Source organism: Mastomys coucha, unplaced genomic scaffold (assembly GCF_008632895.1).
Source record: "Mastomys coucha isolate ucsf_1 unplaced genomic scaffold, UCSF_Mcou_1 pScaffold7, whole genome shotgun sequence".
NCBI lineage: Eukaryota > Metazoa > Chordata > Mammalia > Rodentia > Muridae > Mastomys > Mastomys coucha.
The window spans coordinates 37,232,017-37,244,774 of record NW_022196913.1 but is presented as its reverse complement, the minus strand read 5'-3'; the positions used below and the strand labels follow the sequence as shown (position 1 = coordinate 37,244,774).

Sequence of the window (12,758 nt, the reverse complement as noted above, 5' to 3'; positions counted from 1 at the left end):
GGGCCTGGCTCAGGCTGGGGCTGTGGGACCCACAGAGGTCAGTTTTACAATACAAAGGCTGAATCCAGGAGGGAAACCCAGGACTATAGAGTTAGGGAAGGAGACAGATGGGAGATGGTGTGTGATGGGCATTTTAAAAGGATACCCCATAAGGAACCCCAGCTGGCCACTGTCAGGGACACTGATCCTGGGGCTGGGATCTAGGCTGTGTTGGCTCCCCCTCAAGTCAGTTCTGGGGGCTGCAAGGTGTTAGCAGGCCCACCACAGGCCTCCTTTCATGCTTCTTCTAAGTGCCTACAATTGACATTTTGACTGCCTTAGTCTTCTTACTTGTCTCATTTCTTACGAAAGTATTCTCTCTTACATCGGGACCTTTTAAATATCTGGGGTTTCTAGTCTAAATTTGAGCACTGCTCATTCCCATTTATAAAACAATTCATTCCATGCTGGCAGTAATCATGTCTTTGATTACTTTATCTGAGTAATCCATCTATCTGACTCTGCTTCCAGGGGCTTACTGTTAGGGTGCCAGACATCTCTCTTACCTTCACACAGCTCCTGAGTATCAATGATGATGGACAGGAATCAGTAAGAGAAAGATTACACTTAGGAGTGATGAGCAGACCTGGGGTGGGGCAGCTGCACTAGGGTAGGACAGCAGAGTCCCAGAGGCTGTCCTGTTCCAATGAAATTGGGAAGGGTGAAGAGTTTGAACTCAGTGACAGGGATGGGGTAGGTGACATTCTAGGTGAAAAAAGACATCATTTCAAGGACTCAGAAGCAACTTTAAAGTGACATGAGGATAGGCAAGAATGCAGGGGTAGGGGCAAGCTAGGTCAGATGAGAAAACCACTCAGAGTGTAAGTCATTGAAATAATGCAGCCATATCTTTCCTCCAGAACCCTGGGAGACTTTAAGGGGAGGAGTCATAGGATCTATGTGCACTCACTGGATTCTCTGTCCCTCTGTCTGAAGAGTAGGGAGAAGCATGGGTTGGGGTGTTCTGAGGCTCCCTAGGCTTTGGACCTGAATTTTAACACAGTAGGTCTTATGACAATGAGAGCACAGCCATGGGATGCACAGTGTCTCAGAACTGGGTTAAGGCATCTGGAGCAGTCACTTAGCCTGGGCCAAGCTCTCCATTTATCTGGAAGGTGAGGCATTCTCAAGGGTAAAGCAACCTGGGTGTCTGCAGAGGATTCAAGGTCCCCAGAGCAGCCACTCACTGCAGGGGAGTGCTCCCTGCTACACAACAGAGTAGATAATACCAGCCTGTCTTTGGGTCTCATTCAGCATCTCAGTGTCTTTCCTGTCTAAACTGCAAATGGGCACTGGCTAATGCACACCTGGGAATCTCAGGAGAATTCTTCACCAGCAGAGTCCAGAATGTAGAGTTGCTGAAGCCAGGCTAGAAGACTTAGATGCTTCTGTTTGTTTTCTTCCTTGCTTCCTCTTCTCTTCCTCCTTCTCTTTATCCAAAACTCAACCTTTTTCAGAAGATGTGTACATGACTCTATGGATGGAGACTAGACCTGCCTCTCTCTACTGTGTCTTGTGTTTGTGCTTTTGATGATCTTTCCTTTCACCTGTGCAGATGAGAATGAAGGTATTTTGGCCTGATGCCATGGACACACTTAGCTAACAACTTTAAAATTGGAAAGACTGTGACCTAGAATGAATTTTTTAAATTTGATTCAAATTTGTTATGATCTTTGAAAGGACAAGCAGAAGTAGAGTCCCAGAAGTCCCTGCCTCAGAACAGTGAACCTTCAGCTCTGTGCTGAATTCATATCTCCTTTCCCTCCAGATTCTGCATCATGAGTGCTCTGTCTGAAGCAAATGGCACCTTTGCCATTCAGCTATTGAAGATGCTATGTGAAAGCAACCCTTCTCAAAATGTATGTTATTCTCCTGTAAGCATCTCCTCTGCTCTAGCTATGGTCTTCTTGGGTGCAAAGGGACAGACAGAAGTCCAGATATCTCAGGTAAATTCTCTGTCATAACCATATTCTTGTTACAAGAATAAGAACTGTTGAGAAGGAACAGTAAGAGTATATGCACACTGTATCATGGTGTAAGGGCTAAAAAGGAAGGACAGAGTCTCCTCCAGTAAGACTTCTTTAAGGGCAATAAGTTTTCCTGAGTAACAATGAGAGTAGAACTCTCAATACTTTGTCTAGAATTCATTTGCCAGTGGTACAAAAATTATTTCATGCTATACCTGTGTCTATGCAATTATTTAAAGAATAAAAATTAAGGACTAGATAGCAAGCTCATGGTTCTGAGTTAATTTTAACAGAGTATTTTGAGATATTTCTAGTAGAAACAGCTGAGAGTAGTTAAAGGGCAACAGTTCAGATATACTGTACATACACTGACAGTCTTTAAAAACATCAGGAGTCCACAGAATATGACATTTATGGCTATTTCATTATTAAAAATCATTTGTCTAGCGACATGTCTGCTCCTGACAGTATTCCCTTCACATTTTGGAAAGGATTTGAATATAATTTTCTTCAGGAGGTTGTTTTTGTATCAGGGCAGCCACTGTGCACAAGTTTTCCTAATTCATCTACAGACAAAAAATTCTCTCCATGAAACAACAAAGGATGCACAATATATGACAGTTAGTCCTTCACGTTGTATCCTGTTTCACTCAAGGACTGTCCTTAGCTCTGGGCCATTAGGCTGAAGACAATTGCTCCAATGTTTCAAGGAATAGGGGACTATGAGGTAGACAGCTGTCTCTACAATTTGTTTTAGTTTTGGAAGCTTTGTTAGTGCTTCCTATATTTTTCCAGTAGTACTTAAGTAGCTCTCAGATTTCTGGCAAGTTTGAAGACTTGTTGTAGTCTCATAGCCACCCAAACTGTTTATCAATGAGAGAGCTGATACAGAATTGAGAGTACAGTTTTTAGATGGTATACAAGATAAAACTAGGACATAACTCAGGCATAGAATACTACTCCTTTTAAATTAGGATAGATGGTAGAGTGCTTTATTTAAATTGACAATTTGATGGCTTGAACATCATTTTTACCTCATACTGTGCAATTTATGGTCATTTTTTTTTCAATTTGAATCAGTGAGAAAAGATTTTTGTTGATGTTGTGGGTGTTATTGCTTTTATTAGACAGGAAAGTTGAGACAAAGGAGATTTCCTAATTATTTCATTGGTTAAATAAATACAGTAGAAGCCAATCTCTAGATGAAGATATGGAGGCAGGATTTCTAGGTCCCACAAAGGAAGAGGAGGACATACGAGATAGCACTTTTTCAGCCAGGTTGAGGGGTGGGAAAGATGGGAAAGATGGCCACCATGGGGGCTGGGGAGCTGTTGGACCTGCTGGTAGAATCCACCACCTGAAGAATTCCAACATAGGATACCTGATGAGCTTAGGACAATAGACTCTGTGCCCAGCATTTGTGTCATCTTGTTGATTTTAAATTTATGATTTTCTGTTGTTATCCATCAGAGGCAACTGAGGTGGGCAAGAGAGAGTGCATAGCCCCAATGCAGTCTCAGCCAAGGGGGTGGATGGCCAGTGGACCACAAGCAGTAGCTCCAGGCATTCTCAGAACAGAAGGTTTCTGAGGATCTTAGCAAAGCCAACCAGAGGAAAGGGAGGTCTCAGGAAAACACCAGCTGGCAGCATGGCAGCTTCTATTCTCTGAGCATAGCCAGGATCACCCAAGAGCATTACCTAGGCATGGGAACTGACTAGATGCCACACAAGTAACCGTTGGTCCCAAAGCCTAACCAAAGTAAGAGTGGTTTTTAAAATTACATGTAATAGACCTTTAATTACAGCTACTAAGGAGACTGACAGAGGAGGATCCCAAGTCCAAGTGTAGAATGGGAAAAGTGGTTTCAACCTTAAAAAAAATCTTTAAAGGTGGAGAAATGACTTTTTTAGGGTTATAACTTAGGTTCCATCCCTAATACTGCAGAGTAAGAAAAAAAAGATGTTGAAATTATTTGAAATACAGTTTGCTGAGATCTATCTTATTTTTAGAGCAACAGACTTGGTAATCATTCATTGGCAAGAAAGTATAATTCTTGCTCTTAAATTTGTCCTACCTTTATTGCATCAGTTAAGATATAGAAAGGGGTAAATGTGTGTGGTTAGTCCACATGCTGATTGTGCATTGTGTAGATTACTTTTAAGAAGCATCCTGAGAGCATTCCAGGAGATTAGGAATGGGTTTCTGTCCTCAGAGGGTTCCAGGACAGGCATGAGCCATTTGCCTTAGGAAATAACTTTCAGCATACAGCTTCACAGTGGGAAGTCATCACTGTTGCTCTGTGGTTTGCCAGGACTTTCTTCCTCATGAAGATCCTTTCAGGTATAAATTCTCATTCTGATCATTTCCAAATATAGTCCATGAGGACATGACTATATAGAGAGGGTTCTTTCTAATTAGTCTTCAATGCACTTTCTAGATTTAGCTACATTACTAAACACTTGTGTGTGTGTGTGTGTGTGTGTGTGTGTGTATGCATGCCTTTGTGTGCCTCTTTTTATATAAGGGGATACTAGTCAGAACTGGGTGTCTTACTCTTACTTGTTCCTCCCAGTGCTAGGATGACCTCTATGCATCACTGGGCCCATCTTCTCTGTGTAGTAAGACTATAAATCAGATCCTCAGGCACTTTACCTTCTCAGCCATCCAGTTACCTCACCAACTCCTTTTGCAACAAGTTGTTTTATCACTGAGCACATGTTTCATCTTTTCCTTCTTAGGCACTTGGTTTGAACAAGATGAAAGACATCCATCGGGGCTTCCGGTTGCTTCTCAGGAAGCTGAACAAGCCAGACAGAAATTACTCCCTTAGAGTGGCCAACAGGCTCTTTGCAGACAAAACTTCTGAAGTCCTCTCAGTAAGTTGTATCAGTAGAATGATAGCAATTGAATTCAAAGTAGTTGTTGTCAGATATCCTGGGAAAAGGACCCTAGAGAAGGGGAGAAACCTATACATCAAGTTCTACTTGGTGTATGAGTACACACCTACAATACCTGTAATGAGAAGGCTGAGATAGGAGGCATACAAGTTCTAGGACAGCCTAAGCTACATTGTGAGACTCATATAAATGAACTTCTCCCCACCCCCCCCAAAAATCAAAATTCTATAATAATACCTTCACATATTTCATATTTAACTACTTGTAATTTTTAGTAATCCATGTGTGATTATTCCCACTTGCAAATCCTAGTACATGAAGATGTTTTGTTTTTTACAGTGATGTCTATGCTCATTTTAGTTTTGTTTTCTTAAAGCCATCGCTTGCAGAAGGTTAGGAAGCTTGATGTCACCTTCCCAAACATTTCCTTTTCAAAGCCCTTTAAGGAGTCTTCTCTTCGCTTCTATGACTCAGAGATGGAGCAGCTCTCCTTTGCTGAAGCTACAGAGGAGTCCAGGCAACACATAAACACCTGGGTCTCCAAACAGACTGAAGGTCAGAATTTGAAGTTATCTCCCACACCCCATTCTTATCTTTTCCATCCACCCTCTCTCTTCTTCCTCCTTTGTCCTTTACTTAATTCCCCTTCTCCCCACCACAGACTGATGTCACAGCCATTTTAGAGTCAACGTCATTTAGGCTAACTAGACCACCTAGAATAATTTAAAGCTCTGTGAATTCATGGAGCTTCTACTCAGACACTTAGGTTTTATACACAATATACAAACAACTCTGTGTATAAAACCTAATATTGCCCTAGGACAGAGGTGGGCTGAGGCAAATGCGATGAGAACTCATGAGCCTGATTCCCAGTCTTACAGTTTACATTAGAAAATATGGGTGTTCTGCAGTGATCACAGGTGAGGTGACTCCACCATCTCTGAGATGGTGATTCATGGATAGAACTTCATATAATCAACCTGGGGGCTGCTTCTTCCTAGAATCTGTGCTGTCTCAGCTTTTACCACCTTTACCTCTGAAGAGAAGTCCTATTTCTGCTTCCAGGGTTCCTGCATCTATTCCCTTACTTACATTTGATGAAACTAGACTTAATTTCTGTCCTGACCCACAGGGCATTCAACAGGGTCCTAGGGCAGGGGAAAGGGACACCAAAAGAGACAAGAGACACAAAGAATGAGAGCAAGACAGTTGTCTGATCAAGCTCCAAAATCTTTACTTCAGGAATGGCAATATAAGCACAAGCAGGAGAAAGCTTCAAGGGAGGGGGAAGTTCCCGGGACAAGGGAGGGAGGGAAGAGCCTATGGCAAGGGAAAGGGGAAGAGCCCATGACAAGGGAGAGCTGGTGGCAATCTTCAGTTCTTGGAACCAAGGGTCACAATGTCCTCCACACCCACAAATATTCTAACTGTTAAACAACACATGTTGCCTCAGGGCTGTAAGTTTAAGCTAGTAATTTTTCACTAGGCTATGGTTAAGGCCATGGCTCCCAACAGAAAATTCTCTGCCAGGACGACTCGGTTATATTAACCTGAAAGAGCCTCCCATTTCAGGTTGAAGCTTATATGTTTTGGTGTCAGGTATGAGAGGTCCCAGAATTGGTCTTTGCTACCACAGAGTTCATTGTCTGATATTTGAACCATTCAGATGACTCTGAGTCACTAGGTACACTCGTCTAAAAGACAGTATAGTAGTAAAATCTTTCTTAGACTCATCAATTGGTTCCTCATTTCTCATTAGAGTTTTACCTCTTAGGCACTCTTGATATTGTAAATTAGCAAGGATTGCCTTCATTAGCAAAAGAATACCCCTTAACAGAAAAGAAAGGAATCTGGGCCCTGACTTTCATTGTGTCTTCCTGGGATGGACTCCAAGGTGTGAAATAATAATACTTCCTCCACAAACTATTTTCTACCTTTGTTTCTCTGACATGGTGTGGTATGTTAGAACTTGTCATGAATACAGAGAGCTAGATGAAACTCTGTTATATATTCTATATTATAATGTATCAGTAGTAAGTGTTCTCTAGAGGACCAGAATAGATATCTACTATAAAGGAGATTTAATAGATTAGCATACACAGTACAGGCTGAATAGTCAGTTGGCCACTCACCATGTCCATGTGGGAGAAGTTGAGAACTTCTGGTAACTGCTGAGCCTAGGAGCCTGGAGACCTCAGCAATCTCAGTCTGGCATGGAAGGGCTAGAGGATTCTGCAGAGCCACTGCTGTTATCCTAATGATGGCCAAATCAATTGTCAGCTAAAATGTCCACTATGGTGGCTTGAATAGACCAGATTGCCTCACAAGCAAGGCCTGAAAGCAATGAGGCAAGAACAGTGCTCTTTCACTCTCTGCCCTTTGTATCTGGCAACACAATCATGTGTTATCCACCATGGGGAGCTTTATCTCTATTAGTAACTCTTTCTAGGAAAAGTTCTCACAGACCCACAGAGAAACAGGACTCTTAGCAGATTTCAGATACAATCAAAATGGCAACCAACAATAGCCACACCAGGGGGTTACAGTGGTCCCTCCCACATTTCCTCCTTGTTTTGTTCTCCATCTGCTTTTTCCAAACCTGCTTTGCATGAGGGACTTACAAATCTTCCTCCATCCTCAGCTTGTTGATATTCCTCCCATGTTCCTGATCCTGTGTGTCAGAGCTGTTTCATGGTGTTTTGTTTTGATTTATTTTTTAATATATTTATGTAAATTTAGCAAATTTGAACACATGCTGCTTGGATCTGCCTATATGTTTTGTCAGATTACATCTCACTTTTTTATAAAATAAACCTGAATGAAATCTCTGCTTTCTCAAAAGGCTAAATTCCAGAGTTGTTGTCACACGACTCAGTTAGTTCAAAGACCAGGCTGGTTCTCGTCAATGCCTTGTATTTCAAAGGGATGTGGGCTCAACATTTTTGCAAAGAATCTACCAGGGAAATGCCATTTAAAATAAACAAGGTAAGGAACAGTATCTAGAACTTCATGCCAGTGTGATGAAGAAATTCCTTGGAGAACTTTAATCATGAATGCATAGGTCAGGGTTCAGTGATAGAGATTACAAAGCCTGTGTGGGGCACTGGCCTTGGCACTCAGCTCAGAAAGAAATAAATCAGGAAAGCACGAAAAGCATTTGAGACTTATGTTTCTGAATGAAAGGTTAATCTCTGTAGAGAAATGACAGGAATAAGGAGTATTTGCTGCCTGCATCAGATTGTGCACGGATGGTGACTCTTACCACTTCTGATACTTTCTCTTGGCCTTTGTTGCAACCTCCTTCTAAAAATGCAAGGTTCCTTTTAAGTTCCCAAAAGAAAAAACTTAGGTGCTAAGGTAATATAAAATATGTATAGAAGCTGGGCAGTGTTCGCTCACATCTTTAATCCCAGCCCTTGGGAGGCAGAGGCCAGCAGCTTTCTGCATTCAAGGCCAGCCTGGTCTCCAGAGTGAGTTCCAGGACAGCCAAGGCTACACAGAGAAACCCTGCCTTGAAAAACCGAAAAGAAAACAAAAGAAAAGAAAAGAAAAGAAAAAAACACATATAGAGCATGAGGCAGAGTAGAAAAAAATGTAAACATTTGTATCATACAGTATTTTTAAATTAAAGTAAGCATTTTAAATTTTTGGTCAATTTACATTATTAAGCAGTAACTATACATTTCTAATACTGAAAATGAGTGATTAAGATCTCGTGAATTAGAGTGCAATTTGAATTGAAGTAGATATTATGATGATTTACCCAATCCCTAGAAAGTAAATTCTATTCCATTTTGAGCATTATGAATGTTAAACTTCCAATAGCCTTTTTATTAGCAGCACAATAAAAAAAAGTTATTAAAAGAATGAGTTCTTTTATTGAGAAGTTTAATGTTTAGTATGCATAGTCTGTATCAAAATTTTATATTTATTGTATTACTAATTAAAGTCTTCCCAGATGGTCTGCTTCTGTATTTAAAAAATACTGCTAGACTATGAGAGAGGAACCAACTGGAATAAATAACAAAAAGGTACATAAGGCTCTGTCCTGATGGCTCCTAACTTGTAATGGTTGGTAAGAATTTTCTGCATTGGGATAGGTTATCAGACTGCTACTGCATCACAAAGATACATGGACATCTCTCCATATGGTTCCCATCTTGTAGTAATGTAATTTGGGATTTCCCTTCCCTCAGGATGTAGCACTGCTCTAGGCCTGTGAGTGTCTGTGCTCCTGAGCTTGCTGCTCTCTAATAGGCTAACTGGAAGGTTAAGATCCATCATGAACCTTTGAGCATATAGGCTCTATTGTCTAGGTTGTTTTCTGAGAGGGTGTACCTGTCTGTAGTCCTACTCAACAGTACTATGAACATATTCTGGTCTACTTTATGGTAACCTTTTCTGTTATTTATAATGGATTATTCTTCTGTTTTAGATATAACTGTTGACCATATATAATAGTGAAAACCCTACATCTGACGTGTTAGTTGTGTTTCCATTAGTGCAACAAACTCTCTGAGACAGTCAAATTCAAGTAGGATAGGGTTATTTGGGCTGATGAATCCAGAAGTTTCAGTGTGGGTCCATTGACCCAATCACACCAGGTTTTGTTGGTGCAGTAAATCATGGTGGAAATGCACGAAGAAGGCTTCTACGCCTCACGGCACTCAGGAAGCAAAAGACAGAAAAAGCAAGGGGGCTAGAGTGTCAAGATGTCCTTCAGGGGCACCCCTTTAAAATATTTAGTTTTCTCCCATTAATTCCTACCTCTAAATGTTTGGCTGTCTCTTGGTAGTGCTTATCAGGTGACAAAAGCTTTGAAACATGAGCCTTTGAGGAATATTTAAACCCAAGAGTAGGCTTTTGGAGTATTGATATTGAATGCTATGTATCTTTTACTAGATAACACATAGTCTTTCTGTATTATATACGTCTATATATCATAATAATTTTTGGTTTGGGTTTTTATTTTTGATCTTGATGTATGTGAGTGTGTGTGTGTGTTTGTGTATGTGTGTGTATGTGTGTGTATGTGTGTGTGTGTGTGAACTTGGTACATTCAAAAGAAGAAGGACTCTAAATTGATAAATTGCTTCCATAAGATTATTCTAGCCAGGCAGTAGTGGTGCACGCCTTTAATCCCAGCGCTTGGGAGATAGAGTCAGGCAGATTTCTGAGTTTCTGGTCTACAGAGTGAGTTCCAGGACAGTCAGGGCTCAAAAAAACAAAAACCAAAAGATTGATCTAGAGGCAATTTGTTGGGCACTTTCTTGATTGCTGAAGAAGGGATCAGCACACTGTGGGTGGTGCCAACACTGGGCAGGTGGTCCTGAGTTATGACAGAAAGCAGGCTGAGAATCCATGGGGGCGTGCCAATAACTTACATTCCTTCATGGTTTAAGCCTGAGTTCTAGCTCTGAATTCTCTTAGAAATGGAATGTGAACTGAGAATTGATATCAGGTAAATCCTTTCAGCTCCGGGTTGATTTTTAGGATCATGTTTTATCTCATAGGGCATACCCTAAGAGAGATAGCATTATATCTGCTGGCATTCAGTACTTTTAATGAAATCAGGAAGAGTTAGGCAGACATTGTTTCTAAGCCTTCACTGAAACATGAATATTGTTTACATTGTGAGTGCTGAAAATTTCATTGTGAGCCCTGAAATTAACTGTAGCTCACTTGAACACCTTTACTTCTCTCAATAATATGTTTTATGTTGTGTTTTTCTGCTCAAGATGAGAAAAAGCCAGTGCAGATGATGCATCAAAAAGGAATGTTTAAGCTTGCCTATGTAAAGGAGGTGTCATCTCTGTTGTTAGAGATTCCCTACCAGGGCATGGAGCTGAGCATGGTGGTCCTACTCCTAGATAAGGGTGTAGACCTCAACAAGGTGAGCCAGGAGAGTCCACAACATTCATTACTCTAAATGTCTTCTAGAAGAACCAAGTATCTTTCTTGTCCTTTGTCATTAAAGCAAATCTCAATGATTTTACCTTTATTGTTTCCATTTGAAGGGGTAGTACTCATAGACTCAACTTCACGTTATGGGTGGGCACAGGTTTTGGGTTCAAAGCTGTGTCCAAGATTCCCATTGTAAGCTTTGTGCCCTTGCCATATGACAGAAAATCATCACTAGAATGCACAATGTCTACCTAATAGTATGAAATCAGGGAAAATCAATAGTTGAATTTAACAGTTGTAAAATAGGTCCTTCATTAATATAAGTCATATAATGACCTTTATCACTATTTTATTTAATATCTGAGATCATAAAACAGAAAATATTACATTTTTAGTCAGTAAAGAGAAAGAGGAGTTAGGAAGGTCATTATAACAAATCTTAGGCTTCCTAGCGGCAGGATTTCCAATGGTGTGTGAACCATCCTCTGAATGGTGGGCAGTGGAGTGTGCATGGCATGAAGGATCCTTGTAAGCAGAGCAGCTCTCCTGGCCCTGAGCATCTAGTTCACCACTGTGCCATCACTTTACTAGAGTGTTAGCTAGTTTTGGATCACTGACAAGATGCCTGACATGAGTAACCCAGAGCATGAAGGATGTATGTTGGCTCACTGTTTCAGAGGGGTTGTTTCAATTTACATGGTACCAAAATTGTTTGCCATTATAGCAGTTGCATGTGGCAGTGAACATAGACATTTTTGTTACTGGGAAGCATAGAAAGGAGAAAGGGCACATAGGATTAAAGGTGAGTTTCCCAGAAACACCTCCAGCAACAATGTCTGTCATTCAGCTAGACCCACCTCATACCTAAAATTTTAACTACCTCCCAAAAAGGTTGCCACAGCTTCAAAACAAGGGTCTGCTATTTCACATTCAAGCCCTAACAGCACACAAAACACATGTAATTCTGCCCTGGATCATCCTACATTTTGGTGTGGCTCACAACAAGAGTTATTTCTTTCAGATTTGTAATTTTTATTTTAGCAACAATGAGTTACTATCTTTGAAACTAAGTCTAGTCCAAGAAAACAAAAACAAATACAACCTAAACTATAATCAACCAGACATGGACACCTGTCAGAATAAAAGATGTCTCAGAAGTGATTTAGGAGAGGATAGCCACATCTTCCTCCCCTGGGCTTCTTGATGCCTCTGCCCATCAAGGTAGCCTCATATACACTAATAAGACAGTGGGACCCTCATTCTGAGTTTCCATGTGAATCCACATTGCCCTGTTTGACAATGGAGGTTACTGTGAGTAGGCATGCCCATGTGGCTCTGGGTAAGACATCAACTGTGAATCTGAAAGTCTCTAATTCTCCTTTGTCAGGTGGAAAACGATCTCACTTTTGAAAAGTTAGCAGCCTGGACCAAACCAGACATTATGTGGGCCAAAGGGGTTAACATTTTCCTTCCAAAATTTAAACTCCAAGAGGAGTATGAGATGAACTCTGTGCTTCAGCGATTGGGAATGATGGATGTTTTTGAAGAGGCCAAGGCTGATTTACCAGGAATGTCTCCAGAGAAAAACCTGTGTCTGTCCAAGGTTGTTCACAAGAGTGTAGTGGAGGTCAATGAGGAAGGCACAGATGCTGCAGCGGCCTCTGCTGACAGCATCATTCCTTGTTGTTCTGGTGGCTCATCACAGTTCCGTTCTGACCACCCCTTCCTTTTCTTCATCAGGCACAACAAAACCAACAGTATTCTGTTCTGTGGCAGGTTCTCATCTCCATAAAGGCACATTTACTATGTGGGGAGAGTTCACACTTCAGCATCTCCACCACTCCCACAGCTCTGTGAGGATGGGCAAACAGGGGGCCATGTTCTAAGATGAGGGCAATTTCTTCCTGTCAGCCTGATCTGATGATGGCTGCATTCATCACACCCTGTTCT

General features: G+C 41.1%; 1 protein-coding gene across 1 annotated transcript; it reads left to right on the top strand.

The window, feature by feature from the left end:
- The first annotated feature begins 1,817 nt into the window (after nt 1-1,817).
- On the top strand, nt 1,818-12,600 carry LOC116081987 (serpin B9-like). The gene is given in 7 exon segments (XM_031358789.1): nt 1,818-1,985; nt 4,746-4,883; nt 5,342-5,459; nt 7,747-7,889; nt 7,971; nt 10,643-10,797; nt 12,196-12,600. Coding segments are annotated over 7 exon segments (1,128 nt in total).
- Nucleotides 12,601-12,758: the final 158 nt, after the last annotated feature.